This window comes from Suncus etruscus, chromosome 4, assembly GCF_024139225.1.
Source record: "Suncus etruscus isolate mSunEtr1 chromosome 4, mSunEtr1.pri.cur, whole genome shotgun sequence".
Taxonomy (NCBI): Eukaryota; Metazoa; Chordata; class Mammalia; order Eulipotyphla; family Soricidae; genus Suncus; species Suncus etruscus.
Window position 1 is genome coordinate 80,049,748 of NC_064851.1, and position 20,759 is coordinate 80,070,506.

Sequence of the window (20,759 nt, forward strand, 5' to 3'; positions counted from 1 at the left end):
ATTCCTATGCACACTGTATATATCTTATTTTGAACTGAAGGAACAAAACAGGAACAAATACAATATGTGGCCCTTGGCTGTAGTTTGAGGATCGCTGCTTTAGTAGTTTCCAACTGCTACTGTAACAAATTACAATAGAGCTTTATACAAGACAAATTTATAAGCTCTGTAATCAGAACGTTCTTGAAAGCTGGATTCTTTCTAAAGGATCTGCAGGAAAGTTTGAGTTTGGGGAAGTTGTGTTGTTTTTCCTTCTTAGGCTAGTAGAGATTCTGTGTTTCTTGGTTTTTAGCCTCCACAGACAGTAATCAATTCACTCCAGCCTGTGCTTCTGTGTCATTTCTCGGTATATCCTTTATCCTTTACAAGGGAGGAAACTCATGATTACTTTAAACCCATCTAGTTAATCCAGGCTAATCCCATTTCAAGAGCCTTAATTTAATAATATATGAAAAGTCCCTTTTACAAAACAGGTAACAGGTTCACAGGTTCTGGAGATTAAGATGCGAACATTATTTTCAAAGAGGAGGGGATATAATTCTGTCTACGAAAGTTACAAAATGAATCACAAACAAAAAGGAATTTTGTAGTTTTCAGTCTTCATATCTATCATTTTAATAGCCAAACCTCTACAATAATCCCAATGTCCTTCAACAAATGAAATTAAGACCAAACTGCTCTTGGAATAGTCTTGATACAATGGAAAACTATTCAGCAATAAAATGAGCATGGGTGATCTTTTCATGGGGTGCTCAGGAAGGCCTGAGGCCTATCTTGTTCAATACCAGGGTCAGAATATGTAAAGCTCATGAAGCTCACCACAAACAGGGATGAGTTTAGTTAGAGAAATAACTAAGTTTCGAACTATCCTAATAATGAGAATGTACGAGGGAAATAGAAAGCCTGTCTAGAGTATAGGCGGGGGTTGGGTGGGGAGGAGGGAGATTTGGGACATTGGTGATGGGAATGTTGCACTGGTGATGGGTGGTGTTCTCTACATGACTGAAACCCAAACACAATCATGCATGTAATAAATTTGTTTAAATAAAAAAAATTTTAAAAAAAGTTGTAATCTTATTTAAAAAAACAAAACAAAAGAATATGTAAAGCAGTGCAGTACTAAGAACCAGGGCCAATTTGCTTGGGTGCTCTGTGGTGCCTGGGATAGAACCAGAATCAAACACATACATGCAAGGTACAACTCCTGTACAATTTCTCCTACCTTCATGGGGAATGTTAAACTTATTCTGAGTGAAAGAAGTCAAACAAACAGAAAAGAGTACATATGATATGCTCTAATTTTTTAAAATATAAACTAAAAGAAAGAATGCAAGGTAAGGATTCAAATTTGTAGAAAGGATAAAGAAGATGAATGCAGAGATTGTAATGAAGATAGAAAATTGGGGGTACATTATCTTTGCATGGCAGTTTTAGGAATACAGACCTAAGTCAAAAAAAAAATTAACTGAAGAGTGTTATGACTGCCAATTCTATTTGAATAGGTTCTCAAAACTCCATTTAAACAAATCCATTTAACTCATATCATGCTATGCATATTTTACTTCTTATTTATACAAATGAATGACCTGAAATTATACTATAGTAATATACAATAGTTATATGAAAGGAGGGCCACTTTTTCAAAATTCTGTCTAAACCTAACTCTGAGACAAACAACGTTTAAAACCTAGTACAAATTAAGACAAGTTCTGTGTAGACTGTTATATTTTACTATCTTCTGTTAACATACATCCTATTCTTGAAAATAAATAGTTATTACAATTAAAAAAAACTTAACTATAAAATAAGGGTCAGAGAGATAGAGGAGTTAAGGTGTTAAGACTTGTATGCGATTGAAAATGATCCAATGCAATTACCCTTCTCTTCCCTAATCCCCAATACTGTCAGGAAGTTATCCCTGAGTACAAAGGGGTATGGCTCCAAGAGTCCTCCCCAAATAAATTAAAGTAGTTGAGTTAACTTAATAGACATTTAATTTGTTTTGGGGCCACAAGTGCTGGAAATTGGTCAGCCACTTACTCACTATACCATCTTTCAGGACATGTTTAATTTCACAAGCCCCCAACCCCATTTTTGAGAGACACAAAAGGAAAAAACAGAAACATGTCTTCACAGAAACCACTTCAATATGTGGCAAAATTCAAGGAGAGTCCCCCAAATCCTATTGAAGCTGTAAAAATTAGTCTTTCTTCTGAATCACTTCCCCCCACTTTATTGGAACAATGACATCAACATAGAAACAAGCTAGAGGGGCCGGAGAGATAGCATGGAGGTAAGGCGTTTGCCTTTCATGCAGGAGGTCATCGGTTCGAATCCCGGCGTCCCAAATGGTCCCCCGTGCCTGCCAGGAGCAATTTCTGAGCCTGGAGCCAGGAATAATCCCTGAGCACTGCCGGGTGTGACCCAAAAACCACAAAAAAAAAAAGAAAAAAAAAGAAAAAAAGAAACAAGCTAGAATTTCATCCATCATAAAAAAAAAATCATAAAAGCAAATCTCTCTTGAACCCATTTCTTTTTTTTTTGATAATATATTTTTTAATTTTTTTTAATTATGATAACAGATGCAAAGAAAGAGGACAAGGTAAAGTTACAGTGGAAGGACAATCACCCATAACATAATTCTCAGAAGTCCCCTTGCTGATATCTTAACTTTGAAATTTCAGCCAAAGAACATTAAGATAAATAAGACAGAATCCATGTACAATTACTTTGTCTCTCAAGTCCCCAGATTGTAACACATTATAATATTTCTCAACAGTACACAAGGCAATCTAAAGCCATAAAACTTACGTAACTCAAACATTACAGGCATAGTATTTTTTTACATTTCCATATACAGGCATATTAGCTTAAGTTAACCTCAAATTTTAAGTGGGTTCTTTTTAAGGATTAGAGTCAAAGGAGCACAGTAAAAATGGTATTAGAGTGGCAATTGTTGTTTGCATAGGCCCACCAAAATATGAGGGACATGGAAAGAAATAACCTTGGCCTAAATACAAAGAGACCTGACCCCTGAAGTTTCCTGGCATAAGACCAACTCTAGGCTCCAGGCAAGCTAGATCGTCCAATCCAAGACACTGTCTGTAGTGCCAACACACTTTTATTTTTCACACAGTCTCTGTTGTTGGTATCATGTTTCTGTATTAAAGATTCTGGAATCTGCATATACTACATTGAAGTCAGGATGTGGAGTTGAACCCATTTCTATCACCATCCACTCTATTCACTCCTTTTCCCAATTTCTACTCCCTTTTTAGCAAAATTCCTTCAATGAGTTCTCTATAATTTCTCTCCTTCATTCTTCTCTTATATCTGTCCTGTTCAGGTTTCCTATCCAGCTTTATATATACCAAGCCATCTCACCACAGCCATGTAACTCTTAACAGCTAAAGAAAAATTCTCAGACTTCAGAGACTTAATCTCACTCAATTTCTTGTTCACTCCTTGAAAATCTTTATCACTCTAGCTTTCAGGATAACACTGGGTCATGGCTTTCTTCCTATTTTTCTCATCTCTAAACCACTAAAATTTAGCATACTCCAGAACCTGGACATTTCTTTTTTGGTTGTTTTTGGGTTTTGTGGGGGTGGAAAGGACACTAAGCTTAAAGTGTCAGGGCTTACTTACTACTGGCTCAGAGATCATTCCTACCACAGCTCAGGTGACATACAGAGTGTCAAGGATAAAATCCCAATAAGACATGAATATGCACGGCAAGTGCCTTACTCTTCGGTCCTAGGAACTTTCTATTTTATTCTTATCAATCACTCTGTGGTGATTTCATATTAAAGTGACACCCATCTTAAATATTGTATGCTTCACTACCAATCTCAACTAAAGTCACTTATAAACCATTCCACAATTACATGTAAAGGAAGCTGCAGAAGTAAATAGAAACAAAAATTCAGTACAAAAAGTTAAATTTTTCTTCATCCTATCTCTTTTAAGTTCAATATTACCAGTAAAAGTTACTTAAAAATAAAAAATTATAAAGCTAAAACGAGGGGCCGGGCGGTGGCGCTGGAGGTAAGGTGCCTGCCTTGCCTGCGCTAGCCTAGGACGGACCGCGGTTCGATCCCCCGGCGTCCCATATGGTCCCCCAAGAAGCCAGGAGCAACTTCTGAGCACATAGCCAGGAGTAACCCCTGAGCGTCACAGGGTGTGGCCCAAAAACCAAAAAAAAAAAAAAAAAAAAAAAAAGCTAAAACGAGAAGTAACAAAACCAACAACACTGATTCTGCTTTAGAAATTGCATTAGAAACATTAAAGACAATACTAAATGGCCTAGTAAGAAATATAAATTGTGGCCTCCTTTAGAGACTAGTGCCGTGAGCCAGAAGTACAGTACTAACATTACTATAGGCTTGTTTCAAAATCCTTTTTCCTAACCCCCGTTCCCCTCAAAATTCTTTTTTATAACAATGATCTAAAGACTCCATAGGTTCTTACAGTAAATGTTATTTTATATAATTACTTTAAGCAGCATGGTTACAAAATTGTTCATGGTTGAGTTTCAGCCATAGAATGTATACCACCTTTCACCAGTGCACATTTCATGCCACTAACTGTCCCCATTTTTCCCTCTGACACTTCCTCCCCCATCTGCCTCTGGGACAATAGTATTTTTTTTCTTTGTAGTAGTTTGCAGTATTGTTAATGAAGGTTTGAAAGAATTCACTCCTGAATCCATCTAGCCCTTTTTGTTTTGGGGATTTTGGTTTTAGGGGTTTTTTTTACTGTTTGGTTTTGTTTGGGGGCCACACCCAGCAGAACTAAGGGGTTACTCCCGGCTCTGCACTCAGAAATCACTTCTGGAAAGCTCAGAGGAGCATATGAAATGCCAGAGATTGAACCCAGGTCAGTCCTGGGTCAGTGGAATGAAAGGCAAATGCCCTAGCATTGTGCCATCACTCTGGCATCCGAGGATTTTGTTTTTGGGAAAACTTTTGATTACCATTTCAATTTCCTGGACCATGATCATGTTCAAATATTCCAGATCATCTTGGTTCAAACTTGAGAGGTTATAAGAGTCCAAGAATTCATCCATTTCTTCCAAGTTCTTGTTTTGTGGCATATAGATTCCCAAAGTAATCTCTGATAACCCTTTGAATTTCTGATTCTGTTTATTAAGTTTCTTTCTCTCCCTTTCTCTGCAAATCTTGCTTATGTTTTGTGGTTCTTGTTTATGTTTTTGAAGAACCAAATCTTGATTTCATTGATCTTTTGGATTGTTTTCTGGGTTTCTAGTTCATTAATTTCTGCTCAATGTTTAATTAATTATTTCCTTCCTCCTGCTTACCTTTGGCTCCTTTTGCTGATCATTTTCCAGTTTCTTAAGCTGTGCCATTAAGTAATTTATGTATGCCCTTCCTTCCTGATAGATTCTTACAAAGCTATAAATTTTCCTTAGTAGTTTTTTTGTTTTTATTTTTGGGTCACATCCGGCAGTGCTCAGGGTCTACTCCTGGCTCTACACTCAGAAATCGCCCCCGGCAGGCTCAGGGGACCATATGGGGTGCCGGGATTCAAACCACTGTCCTTCAGCATGCAAAGCAAATGCCTTACCGCTGTGCTATCTCTCTGGCCCCAATAGTTTTTTTTAAATGTCATGTAAGTTCTGATATTTCATGATATTTCATTTGTTTCTAGGAATCTTTTGATTTCCTCTTTGATTTTTTTTTTTTTTGGTTTTGGGGTCACACCCAGTGGCACTCAGGGGTTACTCTTGGTTATGTGCTCAGAAATCACTCCTGACTTGGGAGACCTTATGGGACGCCAGGGGATCAAACCACTGTCTGTCCCAGGTCAGCCACATGCAAGGTAAATGCCCTACTTCTTGCACCACCACTCCAGCCCAATTTCCTTTGATTTTTGTCTCTGACTCACTGGTTGTTCAGTTGTGAGCTGTTAATTTCCAGGTGTTAAAGTTTTTTTCTCTGTGTCTGTAATTCATTTCTATTTCCAGTGTATCATGATCTGAGAAGACAGTTGATACAAAGTCTCAAAGTCTATTCTCTTGATTTTATGGAGGTATGGTTTATGGTCCAGCATATAGTCTATCTTGGAGAACGTCCCAAGAGAATGTGCATTGTAAAAGAATGTGAGTCCAGCTTTCTCGGGATGAAAAGCTCTATAGATACTTACTAAGCCACTCTCTTCAATTTCTTCCTTCAAAGCCAATAACACTATTTTAAGCAGAAGTTTCTGAACCTTTGCATGACTGCAAATATTAGTTAAATTTTTATAAATATAATTAGTAATTTTAAATGTTGTTAAAGAAATCCTAAATCCATCCTACACTAAATACATTAAAATTCACATTCACGCCATAAAAGATCATTGATGTCATTTTTGAACTTTGTATATAAGTACAGAGAAATGTATACTTTTAATGTTAATGAATGAAACTAAGTCCTTTATCTGAGATAAACTTAATTTACTTCCATGACTAGACTGACAGTGAAAATTAGGAAATCTGTGAAATTACTGATTCACTATATATGAGGAATACAAATGTAGGCTGCTTCCATTAATAAAAATATATATTTGCTATCAAAAGGAATGCATTCATCATTCAACTCAGTTGTGACATATGACCCCTATCCTCCTTCCAAAATTCCCACTGCAAAGGATGTGATATTTATCTACTGGCCCTGCATGCAAATGTTTAAAAAGCATATTCACTAGTGCAAGGTTTTTTTGAAGTGCACTCAGCTCTCTTAAGGCCTCCACAGTAAGAACTGCTAGTTCTAAGAATCAAAAAAGGAGCACCTTCCCTTTTATTACCACACACACATCAAGAGGTGTCTGTACAGTCTCTAGAGGATTTTTACCTCCAAGATAAAAAGTCTCATTCTAACATTCTAACTCTCCAATTTCTCATTACATAGTTTCTTTATCTTATGAAGCTTCTGTAAATCTTTCTACTGTTTTCAAAATCATTAGTATGTAGCTAAATTAATATATAGCTCCAAATCAAAATTTTCCTAAATCACAAGGTCTTACTCCAGGTTCCAATAAAATAGTCATTCCAGAAATATAATACACTGTATTCTCTCTAGTCACACCCTCAACATTCATCCACATGTTCCACCATGTAAATCAGTAATCAGCAACTGTTATATTTCAGATCTATATCTTTTTTTTTCATAAATTCATCTATGAGCAGCTCTTGAACTACCATCATTTACTTATACAAACCACTCAAATATTCCCATAAAGTGATAAAAGTTGAACGAACTGAAAACTAATGAACTTTTTGCCTCTTTGGTCTACTTTTTCTCTTTCCTTTCTTTCCATCTTTCTCTCTCTTCTCTTTTCTTTTTCCTTTCTCTCTCACACATGCAAGAGAAATGCCTATGCCTACGATGTGCTATTGTTCACCCTCTTTTCTTTTTAATTGTCCTCTCATGCTTTTTAGTGACTGTCAGCCCTATGCTCAGGACTTCCCTCCTAAATGGAGAGTATATTGCTGTATGTCCTGCTAGACTACTGTTAGAGCTATGCATAGAGGTACACATACCACAGGCCAGGAGGACCTTTTTTTTTTCATTATTGCAAGTTCGGGATGAGGTTACTCTCAGCTAATCTCCACTGTTCAGAGAAGGGTCAAAGCAGTTCTTGCGGACCATGCAATGGTGGAGGATAGAAGCTGGGGTCTTGGCCTCTAGCATACAAAGCATGTGATTAGTCTGTTGAGTTGTCTCTGCAGTCTCAATAGACTCTTTACTTAGATTCAGAGACTTCAGTCACTGGACTAATTACCACCCAAATTAAAGGAACAAGCTTCTGTCACAGACAAAACAAAAATAGCTGACTTATGCAGAAGCCACAGGAGACACCAACTACAAATATTAGGACTGTTTCTGTGGGGAGGACACACATGCCAATGGTTGGGACTACTCACAGCTCTAAACTGGGGGCTACTCCAGTGGCAGCAGGCAATACACTTTAACCCTGAACTAAGTGGTCTTAAAAGTAACTTCAGTAACATGTTGATGGGGTCTGCAACAATAGTACAGTGCTTGCCTTGCATGCAACCAATCCATTTTCAATCCCTGGTATTCTATATAATCTCCTGAGCCTACACGAAATGATCATTGAGTATAGAGCTAGGAGTAAACCCTGAGCACAGCCAGGTGTGGACCCCTAAAATGCACTCCTCTCTCCGCAAAAAAAAAAAAAAAAATCAAATTGATAGTAAAAGTATACTAGTCTTAAAGTAAAAATCTTATAAGGGTTTAATCTAGGAGCATTGCTACTCTTTTTGGGATATTATACTCCAGATTTTTTCACACTAAAGACTAGAGAAAAACTATCAAATTTTCAAACTGGCCAACTCATTATGAGCAAAAAAAATTTCATATAAAGAAAATAATTCTCTAAAAAAGGACATAACTATCTCTAATTCTAATACCTAATAACAGTATCAAAATACATGAGGCAAATTTTTATTAATCCTGCAAGGAAAAATAAATGAATCCAATATTACAGGGACTTCAGATGCATTCTGTCAGTATATGACAGATTCCAAAAGGCAGAAAATTAGTTAAGGATAGCATAGAATTGAACCTCATCATCAATCAATTGGATCTAATTGACATTTATATAGTACTTTACCAAATAACAGAAAAAAAAAAAAAGCCTTCTTTTTGAGCTCATAAGCGCCATTCACCAAAACCCAACACGTTCAGGGTCATCAGCAACTATGTTGAGACCATAATGAGATTAAACTAGAAAGTAACAAAACAGAAAAACAGCTGAAAAAGATTCATAAAATATCTAGAGATTACACACAATCTCAAAAGAAAAAAAATCAAAATTTTAAAATGAATAAAAACATAGTTTGGGCTAGAGATAGTAGAAAGGTTAAGATGCTTGTCTTGGATATAGTGGCACTTACATGATTCCTGGCACTGCCAGAACTACCTGAGTACAGTCAGAAGCAGCCACTGAAAACTGCCAGAAGTGGCCCAACCACCCACTACCCCATAAATCAAAATGTGAGAAATACATCAAAAGCATTTCTTAGAGAAAACTTTGCAGCACTGAATGTATGCTATAGGAAAATGAGATCTCTAAAATCAAAGTTTTTTTGTTTTTTTTTTGCCCCACCCTAAAAATCAAAGTTTTAATTTTGGTTTTAAAAACAAGTGCTAGTCTCCATTCTCAACTAAAACTATAAATTGCTTCTACTGTTTCTCACTTTTTGGTTAATGTTCCTTCAATTCTCAAATATGATCTCTTACATATGTATGATTAAAAAAAAACAGGAAACAAAAGTTACCTTTCAGAGCATGTGAAAATCAACCAGATTTCATTTTGATTAAGGAAGCAAATAAATCTATGTCTTGACACAGCTTTTTTTTTTTTACTTTTCAAATGTGTTAATCAATGCAACTGTTATTCAAAGGAAATAATGGTAAGCTAAATCCCTTTCTTTTATTTTTTGAATCACCATGAACTAGTTATTTAATATTGTTTCGTGCATACAATGTTATAATACCAATCCCTTCACGAGTGTCCTCTTCCCTCTACCAATGTCCCCCATTTCTCTCCCACCCCAGTCTGCCTCTCCCAGAGCTTATACCATTATTAAACATACAAAAAAAGACATTACTACCGCCATCATCCAATAGGTGTCACCATACCCAATCTATCTCCTAAAAAGTGATTTCTTGGCAACACAGGATTAGTAGGAGACTGTGGACATCAAATTCCACCTCTACCATACTTATAATCATGTGACCCAATACAAATTACTAAATCAATTAGAATATTCAGTTGGTGAGTACTAGAAACACAATCCTATTATTTTATGCACAAAGAATATCCTTACTACAAAATTCTAGGGTGATCTCTTGGAATCTAATCTCAGGACCATGGACAAAGACAAAAAAATACAGTGAGAACTTCTTTAGTATTTGCTTTTCATTTTCTTCTCGTTTATCTCATTCACATGGTAAGAAACAAGACTATTAACAGTTTGTAAGTTTTATTTATATCTTGTAGTTTCAACCAACTGAGAGACTTGTAAACATTCTACTTTGGGCACTTAGCACCCAAGAAAAGCCAAGTGCCAGGCTTACGGATGGCATCTGGAACTACACCAATATAATTAACAGAAATAAGTATCACGATTGACCTTTAAAAAGACAAATCTGGGGGCTCAGAAGATGGATGCTTTAAAGCACTTCCCCATCAAGTATGAGATGCTGCCATATTTCAAGGCATCACTGACCAGTGAGATGAATAAATATAATACATCTGAGCCTCACACTAACTAAAATCCTTCAACGTTATCTAATAACTTAGAAACAAAGGATCTAGAAAGATGGTAGTACTATGGGCAGGATGCTCTTGTCTTGCATATAGCTTACCTGGGTTCAGTCCCTGGTATCCCATCCCTGGCATCTACCAAGCACCAGCCCAGCAGGGATAATTCCTGAGTTCAGAGCCAGTAGTTATCTGATTATTGCTGCGTGTGACCCAAAATTAAGCAAACAAAATAAAATGCATAGTCTTGTTGAACCAAGACTTATGGGGGAGGGGGGATCAATGAAACCAAGAGAGAATAATTTGATTAATTCTTAGTAATATTGCACCATCAGATGTGGTATTTACACACACAATCATTTATCAAGCCACAATTCCTTTTGTTTACTTTATTACTACAATTTGTCTACTCTGGTTTATACACTAAGGTTTAAGCTCCTTTCACCTCAGAGCTCTTTATACGTATTCTTTGCCTTAGGTTCCCAGTTCTTTTCTTTTATATCAGTCACAATTAGTAATTAGAAATATCGCTTGTTTAGTATCTGTCTCTTACCACACTGTAAACTCTAAGAAAATTGAGACCTGTTTTCTCTCCTTTGTTCTGTCTAGTATCATGTTGATCCTCAATAATTAAGTGCTGAATGAAATGGCTGAGGATGGAGTTAAGTGATAATCATCCACTACATCCACCAAAAACATGAGAGTAGAAGGCAGATAAAATTATTGTTACTAGTTCTTAAAATGGCTACTCTAGGAGAAACTTACTGGAGTAACACACTAGAAAGTCATTCCCATACAATCTCTACCTTCTGCTAAAAATGAAAGTCTTAATTAACCCTTTTCTTCCATAAACCTTCCAATTAGACTATAACAGCAAATATATACTATAAAACACTCACACTGTGGCTTTGACATATAGCAAGTATGCAGTGAGACCTCTTTCCCTTCCAGGAGCCCAGGTAGTCACCCCCCCAAATTTTTTATTTAAACTTAGAAAATACCCAGGGTTGAGCCCCAAAATTACGCAGTTCACTGAACACCAGAGAAGTGGTCAACTAGCAGCACTGCCTCCAAGCACTTCTAAGAGTGGCCTCCAACAAGAAAACAGAAACATACAACATTCCAAAGTATAAACCCCTTCCACAATCCCTTTTCTCCCCTGCTATTCTGCAGATATGCAGCCATACAAATATTCATGTAGTTTAAACAAGCAGTGGAAACACAAAACAAAGCAACAATAAAACTATGCCTTTCTTCAAAGTACATATTTTCTCATATCTATTTTCCAGCCACTGTATAAAGTTCTATAAAAGACAATGTACAACAGCCAGATTTAGGAAATGAAAATGCACCTCAGACTTTATCTGACAACTCTATCTCCAGACAATATTTCTTCACTTTACCTCATATACCCACCTCAAAAACTTATTTCCATTATATTTTTATGGAAAACTTTTCTGGAGATTCATTTGATAGGGTCTTATTCGAAAATATAAATACACACCATATAAATCTGAACAGATTTAGTTGATTGTAGGTTTAAAATGCACAGAAAAATCTTGCTTTAGGTGTGGGGAATTGAAGAGTTGTTTGGCTTGGTTTGGTTTTTGACCATATTTAGCACTTTCAAGGCTTTCCAGGACCACTCCTGGTTGTGCTTAACTACCATAATGTGGTGCCTGAGATTGAACTGGATCAGCCACATACAAGGCAAACACTTTAATTCCCTGGACTATATTACTCCAGTACTGAGAATTTAAGTTTTAAAGGAATAATAGTAATTGAAAGAAAAGACAACTACCATTAAAAACTACTTAAAAAAATCAAAGTTTTGTAAAAATAGGCATGTTAGGAAAAAGGTAAGACTATAATCCTTTCTTTCAATCTTACTCTGACTTCAGCCACAAATGACCAAAACTACATTAAGACTACATACAACCACTCATTCAACTAAAGAAATCTCTTTTATGTACAGGTTAAGTTCCTTGTAATGTTATATATAACACAATGGAAATATATTCCTAGCATATTATGTTAGATTCTGATTTTCGGATAACTATACACGAAATATAGGTATTTTCAGTAATATTTATACTTAATATTAGTGAGTTTCTAATTCCCTCTGTGTATAATATACTATCTGTGTAAACTGTATTCTACTAGGAAGGCTGCCTGCAAAAACAATAACTAAGTTCCAAGTTCTCAACAATTTTACATATTTACTGTATAATCGATCCCATTCTAAATTAGAAACTGCCAATGTGCAAAAATCCAAATTATAAATTCAATGTGATAAACAAAGATCACAAGATTCTTCATTTTATAAAAAGCTTCAGGGTCATTTATTTTTAAAAGTAACTATTCAGTATATTTAGCAACCGGTACCATTTACATACATATATTTCAAAGGAAAACTAAAATTCAAAAAGCATAACCTCACAATTTTGGGAAAAAAAATCTTTACTGTACATTTTCACTAAGTGTAAAATAAAGATAAAATTCTTTCATAAATCAAGGACAATATGCATGCTACATAGTTATCTAGTGCTAGTACAAAAATATAGAAAAATTGAGATTAGAGCGTTAGCACAGTGGGGAGGGCATTTGCTTTGCAGGATGCCAACCTGGGTTCAATTCTCAGTTTCCCATATGGTCCCTTGGGGACCTGCCAGGAGTAATTTCTGAGCACAGAGCCAGGAATAATCACTGGGCATCGCAAGGAGTAGCACCCCCCAAAAATATATATATACACATATATATACATATATATGTGTGTATATATATATATAAACACACACACATATACATATAAATAAAAGGAACATTTGAGTAAGTTCAAAGACCCCACAACCACCAAATAAACTTTCCTCCCTAAAGCTATTTATCTCACAAATTAAAATGTCTGATCTTTTCAAATTGTAATGTATTAAACAAAGAGCTAGACTACACACTCATTTGTCAGCAAATAAAAGGGGAAAACCCCTATCATTTACAAATCACTATGCAACCAAATTTGGATTTATGACAACACCATGTCAGTTTCTATCCTCAATGATCTTAGGAAATTTCTGAGTTAACTGTTTTTATCCAATGATGATAGCTAAACTCTAGTTAGTTTTTTAACAGTTATAGGGACCAGAAAGATAGCAGGTAGGGCATTTGCCTTACACAGGGCTGACCTGGGTTTGATCCCTGGCATCCCATATAGTCCGAGCCTGCTCTGAGCACAGAGCCAGAAGTAAACCCTGAACGCTTGGAATGACCAAAAAAGGGGGGGAAATTGTAAAATAAAATTATATTGGGGTTGGAGTGATAGTATAACAGGTACTTGCCTTGCATTCAGCCAATATGGGTTTGAACTCAGTCTATCAAATAGTCCACAGAACCCCACAAGAGTGATCCCTGAACAGAGTCAGGCAGGAGTCAGGCCAGCCCTGACCACCACGTATGTGGCCCAAACACAAACCAAAAAATTTTTTAATATTAACAATTCTCAATAAGTGCTGTACAATTTTATCATTCATCATTCATATGGAGTTTCCCCACGAAGTAACCAAAGGCACTGCTTTGGTAAAAGTTCTAATCGCATAATATTTTAACAGCCATTTCTACTATGAAAATTAACTGAATAATCCTCCAAATACGAAATAAAAACCTACTACCTACTGTGATAATAAAAATTAAACATTTTGAAATGGTAAAGTATTCCAAAAAGAGCAAAATAAACAAATATGTAACAGTAGTAACTGACTCAGGTATGATTATCTTACATACCTGAATAATAACGCAGTTATAAATAGTCATAACTATGCATTTTATAGTTACATGCAAATTTTACAATGAAAATGAACAATATTTCCTGGAGATTTTATTTTTCACAAACAATTCAATATTCTACTTGTATATCAACTATACTTGGTATTTATTTCTGCATATGGATATTAACCAACATAAATATTAGTTTGAATTAAAAACTCGATGTAATCAAAACATTCTTCAGTTTAGATGTCTAAAAAGCAAAATTCAATGTAAATCAACCCTTCTCACATGCACGGAAAATACTGATGACATTTTGTTATAGTTTATATTGAAATTATTTTCATCTTTCATAAAACATTTAACTTTTTACAAAGACATGAACACATCTTTACTGAATTTACACGTACTAATTAAGTGGAATAAATGGGTCTAATTTCTATCCACATATAAAGAAATCAAAGCACAAAAGTGTCCATTTTGTGAATTGCTAGGTCATCCCCCTAACCAAGCAACTGATCCTCCACCATCAAATTATACTGTATGTGAGCTACTTCCAAATGCCCTGAACAACTATATGCTACAACATCTGCCTCTGCAATGTCTATGTGCAATTCCATTTAATCAAGAGGCTTATAGCAAGAGTTAAAAGCAGGAAAGGATTGCAAAAAGAAAAACACTTATTTAGGGAGATGTACCATTTATTTCTTAAATGATATGATGTAAAGTTTTTAATGATAGTAATCAAATCGTCAACCGCTGTTTTCTTCCATTTTCAAAACAATTTCTTGCAGTCGATCATGCAAAACTGGAGCCTATCCGCCCTTATAGAAACAAGTCAGAAATACGATATAAAAAAACTGTAACAAGAAAAACACATAAAATTGCTCAGAAAATAAACATAACTTGAAGTTAGCTCATTATGGCAGTTACAACCCCACGTTAAAATCTTTAATGTTACTTTTCAGTTCACTGAAGGTTTTGATTATCAAACATTCTGGAGCTGAATAAAAGACAAAACTTTTCTTCTTCCAAACTTGAGGGAAATCTCTAGCAAACACCTTATTCAAATATTCGACACACACACACACACACACACACACACACATTTTCCCTAACAAAAACTTATCGCAAAAGGTTTTGAAAAACTGTTCGGGAGAGTTTGAAGGCTGAGACTGCAACCTGCAATTATGGGACAATGCCATCCAACAATCAGAAAAATGAAAAGGCCCAAGGATCCACCCAAAACAAATCAAATGGAAGAGCAAGACACAAGATTAAAGTCATCAATTGCCGGGAGAGAACTAAAACAAGGAGCACATTGGATCTCAACATCCCACGCCTCGGGCACTAAAAAAATGACCATCTAGCGCAAACCCCGAAAGGGAAGGACGGGATCGGAATGAATGGCCTTCAAGTGCTGAGTCGAGCGAGCGGAGGAATGCGGGCTCCTTGATCGGCTAGAGAACAGGTCCTGAATGCTTTTCCTCGCTATTTCCCAGCCTGGCATCCTTAAGTGCGAGGAGGGAAGGCAGGCGGCGGGGCAGCGAAGCTAGGGGGCACACGCTGCTGCAGCCCAAGGAGCAAGGTGCAATGGATGCTGCAGAGTTGAATAATTATCTGGGCGTGCGGCACAATGGGCGAGCGGAGTCGAGTCCCGCCGTGCTGGGAGCCGAGGCAGAGGCTGGCGCGGACCCCGACAGCAGCCTTGCAGATTCCCCACCCGCCCCAGCCCCGCCGCGCTCGGCCTCCCGGGGACGAAGCCGAGGGATTCCCGCACGAGCTCGCCCGGGAGAGAAAGGCTCCTCCGGGCGCACGCACACGCACACGCACGTCGCGCGGCTTCTCGCCTCCGGGTCTGCAGCCGAGGGTCCGCACCGGGGGTGGCGGCTGAAGGGGGGCCAGCGTGGGGGAGCCCCGGAGAGGCGCCTCACGCGTGCAGAGGGCGCTCGCTCGCTTCCCAGGGCGAGCAGCCTGCAAGCAAGCCGGCGGGCGGCGGGCGCGCGTGGGCTCGGCTGGGGATCCCCGCGCGCAGGATGGGGGTGGCGCGCCCCTGCAGCCCCCGAAGCGCGGTCGAGGCCGACCCGTCACCCTCAGCCCCGTCGCCATCCCTCCTGAGTCGCGCTCACCGTGAAACCGAGGGGGGCTCCCGCCTCAGCGCCGCAGCATGCTTCGGCGGCGGCGGCCGGTGCCTCTACGCGCCGAGGCTCCTCTCGCCCCCCGGAGCCTCCGGAGCGGCAGCCCCGGCCGACGGGCGACGGGCGACGGGCGACGGGCGAGCCCTTTGCACTGGCCAACGCCGTGCGCACGACGCGCGAGCAGGCGAGCAGGCGAGCGAGCGAACAACACCGCGAGCAACGCCGCCGCCGCCGCCGCCCCCAGCCCGCCCCCGCCCCGCGCGCGACGCTCCACACAGCCGGGCGCGGGGATCCGCGCGCCTCAGGCGGGGGGGTAGGTTCCGGAGCCACTCTGCGCTCTCGCCACCTCCTCCCGCCCCCCTCGGAGCCTCTTCCTCACACCCAGGCCAGGATGTGCCACACTTCGGACGCTCCTCAGCCCCCCCTCCAGGGTCCGGGTGCGGCCGCCACCGCGGTGGTTTTTTTTTGGGGGGGGGTCTCACGCAGCCTCCGCCCACTCACCCCGCTGCAGAGCCGGCGCTCGCACCGTGCCCCCCTCTTTCCCCAGGTTTTATGGTACCGTCCAAGCCTCCCTTTTGGGGGAGGGGGCCGGGGAGAACGGTGCGGGGACCCGGGATTGAGGGAAGGGGAGAGCCAATTGAAGGAAGCATCCTTCGGGAGGCAGGACCAAAGCGGCTCCGCCCACCCAGATTGGTCTCCTCCCGCTGAAAACTACATTTCCCAGCATGCCCCCCCTCTTTTTTCCCGTCGCGATGCACGATGGGAGTCCAGGTCCTCTAGTCCTCGAAGTCGTTCAGGACCTACAGTCTCGTGGGTCCTTCTGGTTCTAGATAAATGCCTTCAAACACCAGGTTTCGTTTTACTTGCTCTCACAAGAACTTAGACGTTCTTTAAAAGTTTTAGGAATTATTTTCCCAAAAAAATAACTGATGTTTATTTTTTTTGTCTCTCTGGCAGGACCTGCGAGCCGCTTCTTCCGCCCGGGCCTGGTCTGCCTTGAAGATCTGTTGCCATCATGTCGGCAGCAATTGCAGCTCTGGCTGCTTCCTACGGTTCAGGCTCGGGGTCCGAGTCAGGCTCGGACAGTGAAGGCGAACGGTGTCCGCTGCCAGCCGCCGACTCTTTGATGCACTTGACGAAGTCGCCTTCGGCCAAGCCCTCCCTCGCAGTGGCGGTGGATTCGGCCCCGGAGGTGGCAGTTAAGGTGAGCCAGCGAGCGCTTTGAGCTTCTTCGGATGAGGTGCAGATGGTCGAATCTGCTCCAAAATTCCGCCTTCTCTTGTGAGTCCGAATTGATCCCTCCGTGCAGGAAGTTAAGTGGCTAACGCTGTCTCTCTTCCCCTGTGCATCTTCCTTGGAAAAAGGGAGGACTGAAAGTTTAGCAACAACCCTCCCTCCCTCCCTCCCGCCCGCCTTGGGAGCAAAGTGGGCTGAGGAAATGGGATTTGAATAAATGGATTGAGGTGTGGTACCGGGAGAGCTGGCATCATCTCGGAACAAACAAAAGCAAGGTGCGAACTTCCCAGTCTAGAGCTTTTGCCTCCCTGGAAGTCTGCAAGGACTTGACTTTTTTTTTTTTTTTAAGTCAGAAGTAGGTTATGATGTTGATCCAATAATTTGTGTGAATCTCTTCTTCATCTGTGCAGTGGCGATCATTTTAAAAGCACCCACTTCTGTTAAGACATTGTGAAGAACAAAAGTGCACCAAGTGTTGGAAGTTTAATTATATCCATCACTGCGTTCAGAATAGGTGAGGAAAAAAGACCTTAGAGTTAGGAAACCACTTGACAGCAGCTGAGGGAGGTGAAAGAAGGAAAAATGAGTTTGTTTAGGTTAATGTAATGTTTATATGTTGGACACATATATTTATTTGCCTGGAACTTTTCAAAGGGTTGAAAAATATGAAGGCCAATATTTTTGTCATACTGATATTCATCGTAGTGGAAGAGGCAGCAAAAAAGGAAAGATCAAATGTGGGTGGCAGATTTTATTGAGTACTGTGAAGAAAAAAATTTGACTTTTGGGGCCAGAGAGATACATGGAGGTAGGGCATTTGCCTTGCATGCAGAAGGGCAGTGGTTCAAATCCCAGCATCCCATATGGTCCCCGAGCCTGCTAGGAGCGATTTCTGACCGTGGAGCCAGGAGTAATCTCTTGAGCGCTGCCAGGTGTGACCCCCCCCCCCCCCAAAAAAAAAAAAAAAAAACAATTCAGGAAGGTAGAAAGAACAAGGTTTCCATATCAAGGAAATGCTATCTGGAAAACACAGCTTTGAAGAATTAAGAAAAAGCAATCTTGAAAGAAACTAAGGCAGTGTTTCCAGGCAAAGCAGCTGCAGGGTTTGAGCTTCTAGTGTGTTTGGTGTGGACTACACATACCTAGGAGAGTAACAAAAGCGGTGGGCTTGGACCAAAGCACAGAGTTCAGGTAAAGGGAAATGGTGTCCAGAAGCTTCCCTGTACTTCCTAAGCTTCGGTTTATAACTTATGGTATCTTCTACAAGGTTTTACTGAGCTCTTTGCAAGTCTTTATTTTTAATTAAAGAATATTTGATGTGACCATGCTTATAATCTTCCTGTTTTGAACTTGAACTCCTCTTACTAACACTCCTTCACTCATACACCCTTCAGTCACCTGCCATATCTTCAGTCTGCTCTTATTTCGTTCAGATTCTCCTCAACTCTGTGCTGGTCAGCTGTCATCTTGGTGGAAGCAACTTCTCACTTGGCAAGTTCTGCTCTCTGACTTGAGTATCTACTTCAAGTCATTTTGTCAAGTATCTTGCTTCTTAAAATTTCCTTTACCTTTTTTTTTTTTTTCTTTTTCTTTGTTTTGTTCCACACCTGGCAGTGCTTGGGAAGTTTTACTCCTGGCTCTGCACTCACTCCTGGCAGGCTCAAGGGACCATATAGGATGCCAGGGATTGAACCCAGGTCAGTGTGCAAGGCAAACGCCCTACCTCTGTGCTTTCACTCCGACTCCAAAATTTCCTTTATCTTCTATAGACCATCTTCAGCCTTCAGAGCCCATGTGTTCTTCTGCCCACCCTTGGAATATTAATATTTCTCGGGACTGTCTTCATTGCTCCCCTCATACTCTCTGGTGTCTTTACCCTTGTACTTATGAGGATTGAAGTGAGCAATGGCACAGGTTATAAGGATTTAAATCCTGCCCCTAGCACTTATTCAGTTACCACATGGGTGTGTCACTTATTATATTCTCATCTGGCTATTTTTTTCATCTATGAAAAAGGGAATCTCCCCTAGTAACCCCCCTCCTGCCATGCAATATCTCTCTCTCTCTCTCTCTCTCTCTCTCTCTCTCTCTCTCTCTCTCTCTCTCTCTCTCTCTCTCTCTCTCTCTCTCTCTCTCTCTCTCGCCCCCCTGCCCCTGCATCTCTCTCCATCTCTGTATGTCTTTCTTTCTCTTATATTTTGATATCAGTTTGCACTATTTGGGGGGGTGGGTTGGGTCACACCTGGTGGTGCTCGGGTTACTCCTGGCTCTGTGATCAGAAATTGCTCTTGGCAGGCTTGGGGAACCATATGCAATGCCAGGGATTGAACTGGGGTTCATCTTGAGTTGGTCGCGTACAAGGCAAACACCCTACCACTGTGCTGTCACTCCAGCGCCTGACTTGCTCTATTTGCTAATTAAGGTTACCATACATATCACTTTATACCCTGTCAGCACCCAATTCTTGTCCAAAATAATCAGTTCCAACTATCATTGTCACAGTGAACCATTAACTACCTTAATTGCATTCATTACTCTTTGAAGCAAGCTTCCTACCAAGGATTGGTCCTGAATCTCATCACTTAAACACAAACAGAATATTCTTTAAAAAAAAAAATAAAACTGACCCTAGCTTGCTCTTCAAACCCATGTTATGTTCTTTGTTGAATATGTAATTTGCTTGTTGTCTCTATTTCTTTGCTTGCCTATTTCTACTCTGGAGAATCCTGTGTACTCTTAAACACACAATTCATCCTTTCTGTCTCCTCACATATTTCTGAATAAGTTTCAATAAAAACTACCGGGGCTGGGGGTTAGGGTTTGGCAAAATTGGCTAAAAATCAGATAGTAATTATTTTAGTTTTTACTAGAGAGAAATCAAGCTTATTCATTGTTTGTATTTCTCTTTTAAAAGTTATTTTAAATAGTAATACCATGATTCTTAGTTTATTGTTATAAAAACAGGCTATTTTTTATATACAGATTTGACCAAAAACTGTAGTTTACCAACTTTTGTACTAGGCTATAAAATACAGTTCTATAAATTTTCAGTCACATTATTCCATACTGAAACCTGATGCATTTCATCCCCAAAATTTCCACATTTGAAAACTCAAATTTGTAGTAAATGGCTTTGACTATATTGAGGAAAGTTCCTTCAACTCCCATTTTGTTGAGTTTTTTTTTATTATAAATGGGTGCTTGATCTTAAATGCTTTCTCTACACTTATTGATATTTAAATATTTATTATGTTGTGATCGGAGCAGTGGCGTAGCAGTAAGGCATTTGCCTTGCATGCGTCTGACCTAGGAAGGACTGTGGTTTGATCCTCT

At 39.6% G+C, this 20,759-nt stretch overlaps 2 protein-coding genes and 1 non-coding gene across 5 annotated transcripts in view; 1 reads left to right on the forward strand and 2 right to left on the reverse strand.

Moving 5' to 3' along the window:
- Positions 1-16,736, reverse strand: part of WASF1 (WASP family member 1) — a 75,346-nt gene extending 58,610 nt beyond the window's left edge. The window contains exon 1 of one of the 3 annotated variants that reach the window (XM_049771181.1): positions 16,692-16,736. The gene's annotated coding sequence lies outside the window, so the exon portion shown is untranslated. Of the gene's footprint in view, positions 1-16,181; positions 16,295-16,691 lie in introns of those variants that run through there. The other 2 variants (XM_049771182.1, XM_049771180.1) reach the window with 2 other exon arrangements.
- LOC126008048 (small Cajal body-specific RNA 11) lies at positions 7,420-7,558 on the reverse strand. The gene has a single exon (XR_007495469.1). It is a non-coding gene; the product is annotated as a small Cajal body-specific RNA 11 (non-coding RNA).
- A 458-nt stretch (positions 16,737-17,194) lies between the features above and the next one.
- Positions 17,195-20,759, forward strand: part of CDC40 (cell division cycle 40) — a 45,191-nt gene continuing 41,626 nt past the window's right edge. The window contains exon 1 of the mRNA XM_049771177.1: positions 17,195-17,394. Coding sequence (XP_049627134.1) covers positions 17,206-17,394 — 189 coding nt within the window. The 5' untranslated portion in view covers positions 17,195-17,205. The remainder of the gene's footprint in view (positions 17,395-20,759) is intronic.